Source organism: Sturnira hondurensis, unplaced genomic scaffold (assembly GCF_014824575.4).
Source record: "Sturnira hondurensis isolate 20B ecotype Veracruz unplaced genomic scaffold, ASM1482457v3 Scaffold0016284, whole genome shotgun sequence".
Classification (NCBI taxonomy): domain Eukaryota; kingdom Metazoa; phylum Chordata; class Mammalia; order Chiroptera; family Phyllostomidae; genus Sturnira; species Sturnira hondurensis.
In genome coordinates this window covers 1080084-1096127 of record NW_028088915.1, presented here as the reverse complement: position 1 = coordinate 1096127, position 16044 = coordinate 1080084, and the positions used below count along the sequence as shown (strand labels likewise).

Sequence of the window (16044 nt, the reverse complement as noted above, 5' to 3'; positions counted from 1 at the left end):
AAATAAGTAGATAAACAGAACTGGTTTGGGTAATTCTAGCTTTGTCATACCATCCCCTTATGAAAAACCTTCATTGATTTCCTGTCCTTTCCAGGATAAAGTAAAAATATCAAGGTCCTTTTCTCTTTGACTTTGCCTATTCAATGCCTTAACTTTAACTAAGCTGATTCACTATCACCCTCCTTGTTTTCCTCTGCCCTCAAGCTTGGCTCAGTGCTATTATCTCTTTTTCCAAAAGCACCCCTGGAAATGCTGACCAACTTTAATTGACCAGCTCATATCTCACTATCTTTCTGAAGTTAGCTCTCATCCTCCCAGTTTAAATGCTCTCTTTTTCTCTTTCGTTTCTGGAACATTTATAATTTATACACTGTCCAGGGCATTTATCATATACCCTCTTCTTGGTTTTGCCTGTTCTGCCATGGGCACTACAAAGGTATTCCTTGAAAGTGTAGCTGGGGATGTTTAAAAGCCTGGCTTAAAAGCAACAGCCCTTTGCTGGCCAACCCACCCCTCCTCAGGTCAGTGCATCTTTAACTGGCAGGTGTATGACTGTGGTGCCCCATGTTCTTCCATGGGCTACAGGAACCTGCACAGTTCTGTGGGTGGAGAGCAGAGCATAATATTTGCATTTATTTTTTAAGATAGAACAAAGATATCAAAGAAAGTTGTTCCTTGTTCCCACCTTAGGACGTTGCCCCCAGTACATGGGTGTGTATTCTTCTTTGTCTGTAGATATTCTTTGAGGAACACATTTGAAAAGCAGCTTGACAGCCCATTTCAACTGCCTGTCCTTGATTCATTTCCTGATATTTCTCTGCTCCTCTGCCCTTAATACCTGTCTTAAGCTTTTTTAGCCCTTTTCTCTTTGAAGGCCTATTTTCCAGCTAAGATCCCCAGCACTCTGTCTTAGTACCTGTCCTGGTCTGGCTCCACATTCTCAGCTTGAGTAAAGAGGTCCAGCCTCCTGCCCTGGCAGCAGGTGGCCCACGCTGGGTAAGCCTGCCCATGTGTTCAAAGAGAGGCATTGAATTTTTAGAATTGTCTGTGTGTCATTTGTCTTCCATGTTAGACTGCAAAGCCCTGAAAGGGAGAAACTGTTTCATTCATACATATATATATATATATATATATATATATATATATATATACACACACACACACACACACACACACATACATACACATATACATATACATATATATACATATATATGTGTGTGTGTATATATATGTATATGTATGTCTCTTCACACACATACATACACACATATATATATTTTTTGTCACCGGTATCTCATATTTAGTAGTACTACAATAAATAGTTACTTGAATGAATGAATGAATGAACCAGATGTTATATAAACAGATTTGAAAGGAACATCCTTGTCCTTTGAATGGCAATGCCATGTGTACATTGTGCTGCTTAATTATTCTCTACCTGTATCTTTCACTTTAACAGTGTCCTCAAACACAGAGCAATGAATTTACAGTTCAGGTACTCCTCATCATAGTATTTGATCCGACCAGCTAATGACTCACAGCCACTTTTTGGCCCCTCTCCTTCTCAGTGACATTTAGACGATGTTGTGTAGCGCTCTTGGAATTCTGCAGCATGGTGCAGGCACTGATCAGGAATGTTTGTTCTGGCACATTCTCTTGAACTGAACTGTGCTCCTGCCCTGGCTGGTGTAGCTCAGTGGATTGAGCCTCAGTGCAAAGAGTCACCGGTTCGATTCCCAGTCAGGGCACATGACTGGGTCATGGGCTAGGTCACCAGTATGGGACGAGCAAGAAGCAACCCCACATTGCTGTTTCTCTCCCTCTCTTTCTGTTCCCTTCCCCTCTGTCTACAAATAAATAAATAAAACCTTTTAAGAAAAGAAAGAACTGTGCTCCTCTTCATTTACTGGGATTCCACTTAAAATTGCATTGGAAAAAAAGACTCACTTAGAAACCATGGCTCTCCCACAAACTAATGCTTTTCAGACCATTTTTCCTGGGTTAGAATCCCAGTCTTGCTAAGTCCCACACAAACACGGCTGTTATCAGTGGGTCCTTGGTGGCATGTGTGTATCAGTATGGGTTTGAAGTCAGCATGCCGACCTCAGGGCCTCTCATAGCACAGAGTCTTCAAATTCCTCTGCTTTGAGACTCATTGGTTGAGATTTGTAGTGGGGGCTGTAGCACAGGCTTGGAGGCCCTGTTTCCGTTCTCCTCTCCTACCTTCCTCTTGTGCTGTCATGTGACAGGCTGTAGGTCAGTGTCTTCTGCAACATCGTTCCACACCAACTTCTGGTATTTGAGAGGAGATATTTGAACCATTTCTTACAAATGCTGGTCATCTTAGTGTTTCTCACTGATACTTGAATGTATCCATTCCTGAAAATTGCAAAGAGTTTTAAAGCATTCTTTTTTTAAAGTATATTCACAGGGTTGTGCAGCCATCACCACTATCTGTTTCCTAATCAGATAAAGTTTTCCATCATCCTAATCAGAAAAAGTTTTATCATCTCTTCATGTGCACATTTTCTTGGATGCTTCTGCATGGTTTCTAGTATTTATGAACTGAAAGGGTCAGATCTTTGAGACCGGATGTTGCCCAGCCTCCTGCCTGGAAGACACAGTTTCGACCCATTATTTCTTTGTTGATATGACCCACCTGTAATAACCCATTGTATACTTGAAGACAGTTACTCAATAGCCATATATTTCTCAGTGAAACAACCCATTTTCTTCACTCTTACCTTGTTTCCTTAATCTTTCTGTTAACTTTTTCATTATCTCCTTAAGATTCTCAGCAGCCTCTTTAAAATAGTGCAAAACTGGACCTGATACTATAATAAAATTGAGCAATACCAAATATAGTGGAGGAATTGTCCCTCAGTGCTTTAAGATTCTGTCAGTCCTTTTGTTGAGATGAGTTACCCAGAGTGGCACCGCTGGGTGATGGCTTTGATGTTGGGGACAGCGAGAGCAAGGAGATGGAGATGACTCCATCCTGACTGTGGTGATTGCTACTTGTCACAGAGGGGACATCGGGGGGGGGGGGGGGTCGGTTGACTCTCTTTACCAGCTTGGAAACAAATAAGGTCACAGCTTTTTTTAATGCTGAAGTGGAGGTTTTGAGCTCTCTATCTGTTGGATTAATAGGAAAGCTGGTATCTCCACGTAAGGTGTCTCTTCACCCACTGAATTGTTAATGAGCCCCAGGGCCTCTCCAGAGACCAGCTACTACTGGTGTCGTGGTAGCAACCACTACTAACAGGATAGTTCTGGGGTATTGCCTCATCGTCAGCTTTACGCACCTCACAGCCATTTTTTTCAATTGCCTGCTTATCTTCTAAATTTTCTTTGTCAAAACTAGGCTCATCATATCCCCACTCCCCTGCGACCTTTTCCCCTAATTTTCTGACTGGTATTAATATCAATCAGTTACCCAAGCTGGAAACCTTAGAGTTAGCTTGAATAGATTCTTCTTCTTCACCACCCCACCCCTATCCCCACATGCAGTTAGTCACCAAGTCTGTGTGAGGAAATGTCTTAAGAGTTTCTTTCCAGTCCCACCCTCCAAATCCTGATGCAGACCATCATTCTCATAAGCTTAAATAATAATAGTCCTTAGACTATTATTGTTATGGTTTTCTTTCCCCGTACCATTTTCACCATAGTTTTGCCAGAATTGTTATTCTAAAGAATAGATGTGATTATTTACTATTCTTATGTTAAAAGAGATAATGAATCTAAAATTACCCAGAGTAATAACCCAATATCTCCAGGGTGAAATTACTCTTACTTAGCCTGGCAGATAAGGTCCTTAATGGGATGACCTGCCTGTAAGTTTCAACTTCATCACCTGCCACTTCCCCTTAGGAATCTTAAATTCCCAGCATGCAGAACTGCTGTTCAGGAAGAAGGGTGGGAGGTGGTCCAGCTTTGTGGCATCAGCTTAGACAACTGTGGGCTTCCTGGGGAGGAAAGAATGACATTTTGGGGAGCCACCCTTGCCAGCCCTGTGGGAATAAGAGGTAAATAATTTTCATGCAAGGGGCTGCAGGGGAGGGTAGCCTCCTCAGGGAAGGTCTGTTAGCTCTAGCAAGGAAGCAGGGTCATCTGCAGCTAGTAGGGCAGTTTGCTCACTGGAGTTCTGGGGCACAAGTTAAAAGAGGTAAGGATCACTAGACTGGGAAAATTCAGGACCATTTTTCAGAATTAATACAAAGGGATTTCGGTAAAAGGTGTTGAGAGATTTGGAGGGGGGTGCCTTTTAATTTGGGCCAGATGTCTCTGGGGCTTAGGAAGTACTTTTTTTAAAGTACATTTTATTGATTATGCTATTACAGTTGTCCCAGTTTTTCCCTGTATGCTCCCCTCTGTCTGATCCCTCCCTTACTTCCAGTAGTACCCCCTTATTCATGTCCATGGGCCATGCATGTAAGTTCTTCAGCTTCTCCACTTCCTATACTATTCTTAGCACCACCCCCCCCATCAATTTTGTACCTACCATTTATGCTTCTTATTCCCTGTGTCTTTTCCCTCATTCTTCCCATTCCCCACCCCCACTGATAACTCTATGAATGATCTCCATATTTATTATTCTGTTTCTGTTCTAGTTGTTTGCTTAGTTTGTTTCTGTTTTTTAGATTCAGTTGTTGATAGTTGTGAGTTTGTTGTCATTTTAATGTTCATACTTTTGATCTTCATAAATAAGTCCCTTTAACATTTTATATAATAAGGGTTTGGTGTTGATGAACTCCTTTACCTTGTCTGGGAACCACTTTATCTGCCCTTCAATTCTAAATGATAGCTTTGCTGGATAGAGTAATCTAGATTAAGATCCTTGCTTTTCATCACTTTGAATACTTCTTTCCAGCCCCTTCTAACCTGTAAGGTTTCTTTTGATAAATCAGCTGATAGTCGGATCGAAACTCCTTTGGAGGTAATTCTTTTCTCTTGCTGCTTTTAAGATTCTCTCTTTGTCTTTAACCTTTGGCATTTTAATTATGTTGTGTCTTGGTGCAGCCTTCTTTGGGTCCAGCTTGTTTGGGACTCTCTGTGCTTCTGGACTTGTATGTCTATTTCCTTTGCCAAATTAGGGAAATTTTCTTTAATTATTTTTTCAGATAGTTCCCAGTTTCTTGCTCTTCCTCTTCTCCTTCTGGTACCCCTACAATTGAGATGTTGGCACTTTTGGAGATGTCCCAGAGTCTTCTCACTCTCTTCTCATTTTTAAAAATTCTTGTTTCTTCATTCTGTTCTGGTTGACTGTGTATTTCTTCATTATGTTCCCAATCATCGATTTGAACCCCAGCTTCCTCCCCTTCACTGTTGGTTCCCTGTAGATTTTTCTTTATTTCTCTTAGTGTAACCTTCATTTCTTCCCTTGTGCTTTTGCTGTACTTAATGAGTTCTCTGAGCATCCTGATCACCAGTGTTTTGAACTCTGTATTTGGGGGGTTGGCTATTCCATATCATTTACTTCTTTTTCTGGGATTTTATTCTGCTCTTTCATTTGGGCCGTATTGCTTTGTTCCTCAATTTGGCAGCCTTCCTGTTTCTGTGTATTAGGTAGAGCTGCTTTGACTCCCTGTCTTAGTGCACCTATTAAGTTGTAAGGGGCGAAGCCTTAGGTAATTGCTGGTGCGGGGCTTCAGTGCTTTATGGCACTGTACTGGGGGAGAGATCGGAGAGGAGACAGTGCTGCTGCCTGGTTGCTAGAGGCTTGCCTGGCAGTCGCCCCATTTCCAGTCACTTCAGTCACTTCCCATATGTGACTGGCACCCCTCTGGCTGTTGCCCTGCTGTTGGATGCCAGAGTGGGTGGGTTTGCATACATTCTAGGACCATGCAGGCCCTTTAAACAGACTCTCCTGGTAGATCAGCAATTTCTTCCACTACTACAACCTGCACTGGTTTTGACAGCCAAAAGTTATGAGGCTTTATCTTCCTGGCACTGGAACTCAGGCTGCACAGTCTGTCCTGGGGCTGGGAGCACTCACTCCCCAGGTATTCCTCTGACTTTCATCTATCACACATGAATGTGGGACTGCCCATTTGTCTAGCCACTGCCACCTCACCACCACCAAACACTGTCCTCTCTGTCCCAGCTCCCCATCTTCACCCCTTCTTTCCATCTGGGTGAATATGGCTTCTTTAAATCCTTGGTTGTCGGACTTCCATACAGTTTGATTTTTCTGGCAATTCTGGGTGCTTTTTGTTTTGAGGTTAGTTGTGATCTTTCTTATGGTTGTGCAAGGAGGTGAAGTGTGTCTACCTACACTTCTATCTTGACCAAAAATCAGAAGGGACTTGATAATTGTATGTTGAAATATTTATTTCTGGTACTTTTTAACTTCATTCTATTAAGATATTGTTGGTTTATAACCTTAGTGTTACATTTAATTCTACTGGACTCATTTGGTCTGATCAGCTATTTCTTTCATTAATTCAAGAAAGGTTTATGGAATATCAGCAACAGTTCACTTGTTCTTCACAAGCCTTCATAAGAAGACATACATAGACGGATGTATGATCTTCATGTACAACCTGTTGCTGTTTGTACATTGCTGTCTTTTTCTTCTATAATCCCAGACCATGCATAATCAGTCATGTTCTGTGTAGCCAGCCCATCCTTCTCTCCTGGACAAGTGAGGGGAGATCCTGGGTGATGACTTCTCTGTTGCAAGACCCCATGTGTATTATGTAAATTCTTTGTGTGAAGGAAAGTGATCTGGTTGAATCAAAGTTCAGTGAAGGGAGAATTCAACCTGAAGTATTTTTTAGACCTTGTCCAAGGAGTGTAGTTACTTAACAGTTAAAGTTGTTGTACCTGGAGGGAGCAACATAGCATAGATCCATTTTAGTAGGATTTCTTTTTGTTTGTTTTGTCTAAAAAGACTTCACCTCTTGGGGTTGAGTTTAAGTGAAGACATAAAGAGGTTTGGAAAGAAATCAGAATGTGCACACATTTCCCTGTGTAATCAAGCTTCTTTAGATAGCCCATTGCCCCTAGGAGCTTCCTCTTCCTGGCATTTATCTGAGGGGAAGACACTGATTAATTAGAACTGGAAAGACAGAGGGTAACTAATACTTCAAATCTCAATCTCTTTTATACTTTGCACCATTTTTTAAAGTCAAAGACCACGGGCTTCTTCTAGTAAAAAACAAACACACAGACTTCCAGCCAAAATGGAGGCGTACTTGGAAATACTGTGCCTCCTCGCACAACCAAAATTAAGGACAACAGAGATTTAGAAACAAAAACACAACCAGAACAGACAGAAAATTGAACTGTACGGGAAGTCCAACAACCATTCATCCAGACCCATAAAAGGGGGAGAGTCAGCGGCCAGAGGAGAGGGGTCGTGGCAGAAAAAGGCAGTGGCTGCCAGACCCAGGAGTGCCTGCAGATCCTGGGTGTAGGGAGGAAACAAGCAGAGTGTGCAAGGTGGTTGGTTGACCTTGATCACACACTCATGCACAGATAAACTAGGCAAAAATGGGCAGTGACATAGACCATGCAACCCAGGGCCCCAGCGATGGAAAATAAAGCTGAAAAGCACCAATTGAAAAGGTGCCAGGAGAGACTCCCAGCCTCACAGGAGAGTTTGTTGGAGAAACCCACAGGGTCCTAGAATGTACATAAGCCCACCCACCCAGGAACCAGCACCAGAAGGGTCAAGCTTGCTTTTTGGAAGCAGCAGAGGGGACTGAAATCCAAGAGAGAGCAGAACAAGCACCATTGTTCCCTCTCTGACCCCGCCCCCACATACAGCGTCACAGCAGTGACGTAGTTGCCCCACCCTGGTAAGCACCTAAGGCTCTACCCCTTATACGTAACTGGTGCAACCAGACCAAAAATGGCTCAAACAGAAGAACAAATCAAACCCCAGAGCCAATACTTTTAAGCAACCAACAGATAGCCACCCTATCAGATGCACACTTCAAAACACCGCTGATCAGGATGCTCACAGAACTGGATGATTTTGGTCACAAATTAGATGAAGAAATGAAGGCTACACTAAGTGAAATGAAGGAAAATGCACAGGGGAGCAATAGTGATGGAAAGAAAACTGGGATTCAAATCAAAGGAGTGTGCCAGAAGGAAGAAAGAAACAACCAAACAGAAAAGAATGAAGAAACAATTCAAAAAATGAGGAGAGGCTTAGGAACCTTCAGGACATCTTTAAACAGTCCAACATGAGAATTATAGGGGTAACAGAAGGGGGAGAGGAAGAGCAACAAGTGGAAAAGTTATCTGAACAAATAATAAAAGAGAACTTCCCCAATCTGGCAAAGGAAATAGACTTCCAGGAAGCTCAGAGAGCCCCAAAGAAGTTGGACCCAAAGAGGAACACACCAAGGCACATCATAATTACATTAGCCAAGATTAAATGAAGGAGAGAATTCTAGAAGCAGCAAGAGATAAGGGGACAGTCACCCACAAAGGAGTTCCCATCAGACTGTCAGCTGATTTCTCAAAAGAGACCTTACAGGCAAGAAGGGGCTGGAAAGAGGTATTCCAAGTCATGAAAGGCAAGGACCTACATCCAAGATTGCTCTATCCAGCAAAGCTTTCATTTAGAATGGAAGGGCAGATAAAGCACATCTCAGATAAGCTCAAGTTCAAGGAGTTCATCATCACCAAGCCCTTATTTTATGAAATGTTAAAGGGACTTATCCTAAGAAAAAGAAGATAAAAATATGAACAGTGAAAGGACAGCAAACTCACAGTTATTAATGACCACATCTAAAACAAAAACAAACTAAGCGGACATCTGAAACAGGAGCGGAGCCACAGAAATGGAGATCACGTGGAAGGTTAGCAACAGGGGAGTGGGAGGAGGAGAAGGGGGGAAAAGGTACAGAAAATAAGTAGCATAGATGGTGGGGAGAAAATAGACAGGGGGAGGGCAAGAGTAGTGTGGGAAATGTAGACACTAAAGAACTTATGACACATGGACATAAACTAAAGGGGGGAAATGTGGGTGGGAGAGGGTGTTCAGGGTGGAGGGGAATGGAGGCGGGGAAATGGGACAACTGTAATGGCATAATCAATAAAATATGTTCAAAACACACGCCTTGGGCTCCATAGTGAAGACAGAATAAGCCCACTTTTTTTGAAGAGGACACATGTGAGTTTCAGAGGCATCGGGCCCCACCTCCCTCCCCTGTGGCTGCTGTGCACCCCTCAGAGCAGATCACAGGTCTGTCTGGTCTGAAGTCTGAGAAGAGGAGATGACTTGCCTCACATCAAATAACAACTTAGCACATTTAAAAAGTGAATCTAAATGTCAGGAATACCCACCAGGCCTGTCCATGCCCAACACCAGTGTGCGGGGGCTGAACTTCCACAGGCTCACCTACTCACCTGTGGTTAGCACCCACTCCATCCCAGGCGAAGTGTGGTGACTCAGCATTTTTGTCTTCCCTACTTTTAATCTTCAGGTCTCCTTGCTGACTCTCTACTCCATCTGTCCAAGATGTGCAAGGACTCACTTCCCCTCACTCTGCCAGAGCCCATCATCACCTGCATGTGTCATTGGGCTCTAGGACCTGTCCCCATAAGCGGTATTTTCAGGGCAGCTCCCTGCTTCTTTGGCTCAAGGGAGGACAATTCAGTTACCCCAGAGACCATTCATTCATACACATCCCATTGTCCTATAGGGTTGCCCAGCCTATCTCCTCCAAGAAGCTGTCCCCCCAGTCAGCCTTCCTTCACCCTTCCCCACAGTCCCTTCACTTTCTTCTCATTGGCTGGTGCAGTTCTCTGTTTTCTGCCCTTCAAGGTGTCCCCGTGCTCAGATGGGCTGCAGGCTCTCTGCTGAGTGCAGTCAGGTGTGCCCTGGCCTCTGCTGTCTTCCCCCACAGCACTCCTTCCCCCTCTGTGGTCCCTCAGATCCCCATTTGTTGTTTGGATTTTATTTTGACTTTTTTTTTTTACAACTTTTAACTCTTATTTATTGACTGACAAATTGATTTTTTATAGTATCGTTAAAGTGTAAAATATCTCCATCCAAAACCTTTTTTCAAAAATAGTGTTCTTTCTTTCTTTAATATATTTTACTGATTATGCATTACAGTTGTCCCATTTCCCCCCTTCATTCCCCTCCACCCTGCACACCCTTTCCCACCCACATTCCCCCCCTTTAGTTCATGTCCATGTGTCATAAGCTCTTTAGCTTCTACATTTCCCTTACTATTCTTGTCCTCCCCCCATCTATTTTCTATCTACCATCTATGCTACCTATTCTCTGTACCTTTTCCCCCTCTCCCTTCCTCCCACTCCCCTGTTGATAACCCTCCATGTGATCTCCATTTCTCTGGTTCTGTTCTCGTTCTAGTTGTTTGCTTTGTTTTTGTTTTAGATGTGGTTGTTAATAATTGTGAGTTTGCTGTCATTTTACTATACATGTTTTTTAATCTTCTTTTTGTTAGATAAGTCCCTGTAACATTTCATAAAATAAGGGCTTGATGATGATGAACTCCTTGAACTTGAGCTTATCTGAGATGTGCTTTATCTGTCCTTCCATTCTAAATGAAAGCTTTGCTGGATAGAGCAATCTTGGATGTAGGTCCTTGCCTTTCATGACTTGGAATACCTCTTTCCAGCCCCTTCTTGCCTGTAAGGTCTCTTTTGAGAAATCAGCTGACAGTCTGATGGGAACTCCTTTGTGGGTGACTGTCCCCTTATCTCTTGCTGCTTCTAGAATTCTCTCCTTCATTTTAATCTTGGCTAATGTAATTATGATGTGCCTTGGTGTGTTCCTCTTTGGGTCCAACTTCTTTGGGGCTCTCTGAGCTTCCTGGAAGTCTATTTCCTTTGCCAGATTGGGGAAGTTCTCTTTTATTATTTGTTCAGATAACTTTTCCACTTGTTGCTCTTCCTCTCCCCCTTCTGTTACCCCTATGATTCGCATGTTGGACTGTTTAAAGATGTCCTGAAGGTTCCTAAGCCTCTCCTCATTTTTTGAATTGTTTCTTCATTCTTTTCTGTTTGGTTGTTTCTTTCTTCCTTCTGGTCCACTCCATTGATTTGAGTCCCAGTTTTCTTTCCATCACTATTGGTTCTCTGTGCATTTCCATCATTTCACTTAGCATGGACTTCATTTTTTCATCTTTGGAAGAAATATTTCTAAACATTACATGGGCAAATGGCAACCAAAATTTTCCTTTCCACTTTCCCCTTCTTTCCTGCACTCAACCTGCAGCCCAGGATTCTGGTCTTCCACATGAAAGTACAAAGCATGCAAAATTTAGGTTGTATTTTCACTTCTGTGATTTTCAGAGATATAACTTCTGGCACTGAGAAACTAAGGTCCTGACAAAGCAGATTTGCACTTAGAAAGGTCCAGAATCCCTGGGACCTTCTCCTCCCTGCCCCCAAAGGTGGCGCTTCATCATAGCATCAGTCTCCAGGGCAGAGATGGAGCCTCTGAAAAGAAAGTATCCCTCTTGCTGAGATGTGCCTGGGTCCCTGTGGAGAAGCACTGTGGCACTGACTCAACCAGCCGAGTGTGGCCTTGCGGTGCAGCTCTTGCCAGGGAGCCAGGAGGGAGGGGCGTGGCAGCCCGCAGCCCGTGCCAGCGCAGATGGGTGTGCCGCAGCCTTTGATGGGTGCATGGCTTCCCTGATGGAGATCAAGGACAAGATCTCAACAGGAAAGAAGCTTCTTCTTGCCCAAACGGTGCTGTTAACTAGCCAGGAAGTATGCATTTGGTGCTGAAACTAGCACCACATTCGCCTGTAGCTTTATCTTCCAGAATTCCTTTGGCAGCTCCTCCAGACACTCCCTGTTCTAGCCATCTTGGGGAGGTTGTAAATTCTCCTGGCTGCATCATTGAAATTGTGTTTGGTCATTCTCTTAGAATCTGGAATATGATTTATTGTTTCTATATTATAATTTTCATAGGTGCTTGATGTAATTATGGTTCTATTACAAATTAAAATATTTCTCCTCTCAAACATATAGCAACACATAACAGTATTGTAAATTTGGAAATCTGTCATATCTGTATTCACCCATGTTAGGCGTTAAAGGCAGAGTTAGTATTTTATTGTCATTTAAAAAATGGAAGATACTGATTTCAAAACATATAAAAGTTTCCTTATAGTCAGTAATGTATTGATATATTAACTAACTAAATATCTAACTAGACAACACAGAATCCCTACATTTGTTGTGCAGTTACCAGTTCTATGGAGAAATCTGGCTCACATGATACTAAGTGCATTAAAACGTCATCATGTTAAGCATGCTGGATTGATTTGCAGGAGCTGTTTTTCTTAATAGATACTTTCTGTGGGGCTTTTTTTTTTTCTTATAGCTTAAATTTCAAGCATTTAATAGAGTGACTGTGTGAGCATGTATACATACCTTGGCATAATACTTTTATTTTAACACCCAGATTAGAGGGGGAAATACACTTTTCTTATTAACCTTCATGAAGATACTGGTTGTTGCACAGTTTAAGAAGGTGTTATGCTTGAAATAGCTCCTAATCGATATTGGCATCTTTTATTGGTCTTATTGCTAGAAAATATTTTATATTTGTATAATTTGACAGTCATCTTTAGGTAATATTTATTAAGTACCCTCAGTGCAGTAGGGAGGTACCTTAGTTCAAAAAAAAAATCTCCTGAGTGAAAAAGAATCTTGAAGAAAAAAGTCAGTGTAAAACTTCTGGAGTTGAATAACAATGTGAATATATGCACTTACTTACCTATGTACTCAAATATGGTTAAGATGGTAAATTTTATATGATGTGATTTTTACCACTTTTTTAAAAAAGGTTGGTGCATAGGTGAGGTGGTCTTTGAAATAACCTGTTCTCTTTTGCACGAAGTTACCGAGTGGAAGTGGCAGTGAGTTTGGTGCAGACAGGGCCAGGGTGAGGCAGTCGGGAGGATGGAGCTGGGGCAGGGCGGTGGGGGGGGGGGGCTGCACTTCCCCTTCTGGTGCCTGTGCAGCCAGGGACCCCTGGATGCCACTGGGCTGAGTCACAGTCCCAGGGGCACCTCCCTTGTGAGCTGGTCTGAGAAAGACAAGACCTTCCTTCCTTGCCCTGACGTTTCTATGCCCCTATCCTCTCACCTCTGATGGTGATGCCTCCACCGACTGCGTCGTACTGGAGCGCACTGCTGGTCCTCAAAAAGCTCTGCATGCCAGCCAGTGCCACCCCACTCGTTCTTCCTGGTATCTGCACCCGACTGGAGCAGGTGGAGCCTGCAGGCTTCACCGTTACAGCTCTCAGCTGGAGCAGCTCCAAGTGGGGGTTTCAGTCTTGGTGCCCGTCTTCCAGCTTCTGCCTCAGCCTGTTTCCTTATGACCCCCTCACCCAGAAAGCACTCCCAAGGAGGGAATTTAAAGTATGTCCCAGATGAATTTCACTCAGAAAACTTCTTTTTTGCATCAAAGAGTTTGGCCAGAAAGAAATGAAGCTGGGATGCACCAGGAATATAATTAGTTTCTTTAGACTGTAGCCAGTTTCCTTGCCTTTAATTTTTAGGGACTGCTTAGTATCTAGAAGCTTGCACCTGGAATCAGTGATCTTCGCTTTTCCAGAGAAGGGGTGGTGGTATCTTTTGGCAGTGGATTGTTTTTTCTTTTGCTAATTTACAGTGCTCTCTTTGGCCCTGTTCCCATTAGGAGGTGAAAGCATGGAAATTAAAAAACAAATCACAGGAATGAGAAGGTTACTGAATGATAGCACTGGGAGGATCTATCAGCGTGTTGGCAAGGAAGGCGAAAAGTTAAAAGAAGAACCCCAGGATTTGGACGCCGTCTGGCCCCAGCGTTTGAACTCTGCTGAGGCCCCACAGGCCCTCCACCCTCCTTCTCGGGGAGCGTGGAACGAGCTCCCAGCCCAGAGCGGGCAGTTCTCAGGGCAGTCTGGCCCCCGCGCTAGAACCTTTCAGAGTCAGCCCCACACTGCTGGGAGCTCCAACGGTATGGTCGTTATCAGGCATTTAGAATGCTCTTTTGGGGGGTTGTCCGAACGTTGTGTTATTCCTAAATGTCCACTGTGTTTAGTAAGTCCTCACTTAATGTCGTCCAGTAGGTCTTTGGAAACTGCGACTTCAAGCAAAATGATATATAATGAAACTAATTTTACCATAGACCAGTTGTTCCTGCAGCCTATTTCTAGTCAGAAAAACATCACCAAACTCCTAAATAAAGACCCAAAACACTTATAATATTACATATTGAAGTAAATGTGAGCTATCTATACATTTAAGAAAGGTGAATAAAAATAAGTAAGAGAATTCTTTTCCAACTCTCTGATTCCAATTCAGGATCACAGGTGTCCGGAGCCTCTCCCAGCAGCTCAGGGTACAAGGTGTGCACCCACCCTGGACAGGAGGCCCTTCCGTCCCAGGGCCACTCGCACCCACACTCACTCAGCCTGGGACAACAGGGACACTGCAGTGGACTTCTCCCCATGGAGACATGAGGAGATATGCCAAGTCCAGACAGTGGCCTTGGCCAGGGATTGACTTCTTTTTCTCATCAATGTTATAAGAAAATGACACTAATGCTGTTCGTTAAGCCCTACCTTAATCGCCTGCTTTAGTTGAGTTATTTTAAGAGACAGGGAAGAAAGAGACATGGAGGGAAAAGTTGCAGAATATAAAATACCAGACTTGACAATCAGGAAAGACTGGGGTTCTGTAGTAGAAATTATGATTTCCTTGAGATTGTAGCCCTTTAAGAAATTGTAGCTGTCATTGACTGAACCCTGGGGCAGAAAGCGTGCCCTCCCCTTTGTCATTAAAAGAAGATTCCCAGTCATGTGGTGTGTTATTAATACACCCTCTCGCTTGCACTATTGCTTTTCTTCATTATCAGAAGAGTCGTAGTTAAAGGAGGGACTGATAACTTTACACCCCAGCCCCTGTTTTAACCTCACGCCCCAGCTACTGAACCAAACTATCCATGTTTTATAACTTGCTTTATTAGGGTTGAAATGTATTCCTTTAGCATAACTATTTCCTTAATTGAAAATTTTAATTGTTTAGACAAAAACCAAATGGGAGTTTTTTTCCCAAAGCTAACTGGGAAAAATGGATGATTTTTTTTCCAGTCATGTTAAGTTTCCTCCAGTGACATTGGATGTTACTTGTCCTATAAATTATGTATAGATGTGCAGACCTATATAGTTCCCACAAGAAAAAAAGTAAAAATTTATTTTCAGTTTCCTTGAAAAGTAAAGGATTTTCCCATTTGTTATCCTTCAAGATTGAGAAAATTGTTTTGATTATTGTTTTTAAGCACAATTTGCAGTAACCAGTTCAGATGCATGAAAAGCCATCCTGGGACACTGCTGATGAGACCCGAGGGACCCCAGGAGGAGTACCCATGTCTTCTCTTTCTCTACTGCATAAGTCAACATCAGATTCATAGGCTGGCCTGCTTCCAGCTTACAGGGAGATGGCTCTTGAAAGACTCCTTCATAAAAATAAAAAGTCAGTCTCTTCGAATTAGAAAATGATTTCTAACACGCTAAAAGGAGTTGGTTTTATCCTCTATTAGGAGGAATAACGACAGTACTTAGAATAGTGATTAGGAATAGTCTACAAGGGCCTCAACTCTTTGGCTGTGGGAAAGGCTTGGAGAGGAATAAGCTGCCCTCAGGTGTGGGCGGCGGGGTTGGTAAGCCCCACATCAGTGGGTTCTGGGAGAACAGAGTTCTCTTTCCCAGTGCACAGCAAGAATGGTGCATTTACTTTGTAGGAAAATGTTGTGTTGAAAGCTACTAACATAAATTCCCTGGTATTCATTTGAAAATAGATCTTTTTTGTGTTTGTTTCATCTTTTCAAGAGAAATTTATCATATATAACTGGGACTGGTATTTCATTGAAATTATTTGCAATTTTTAGGTGTTACAACACCTCAGTTTGCTACAATTTTGAATGTAAAATTTTTCCTACTCCAAACATTGTTATCTAAGTATTCCATGGTTTTACTGTGGTGGATTTTTCTATACCATCCACAACTAATGAATATTATAGGATTTAAATTATATATAATGTAAAATAGGAGAT

The 16044-nt window shown here is 42.7% G+C and overlaps 1 protein-coding gene across 8 annotated transcripts in view; it reads left to right on the top strand.

The window, feature by feature from the left end:
• Nucleotides 1-16044, top strand: part of BEND7 (BEN domain containing 7) — an 87687-nt gene that overhangs the window by 17909 nt on the left and 53734 nt on the right. For all 8 annotated transcript variants that reach the window (XR_005069410.1, XR_005069411.1, XM_037065934.1 and 5 more), the window contains one exon: nucleotides 13648-13947. Coding sequence is in view for 6 of the 8 variants with exons in the window: in XM_037065934.1 (XP_036921829.1) it covers nucleotides 13648-13947 (300 nt within the window). In the remaining 2 variants the exon portion in view is untranslated. The remainder of the gene's footprint in view (nucleotides 1-13647; nucleotides 13948-16044) is intronic.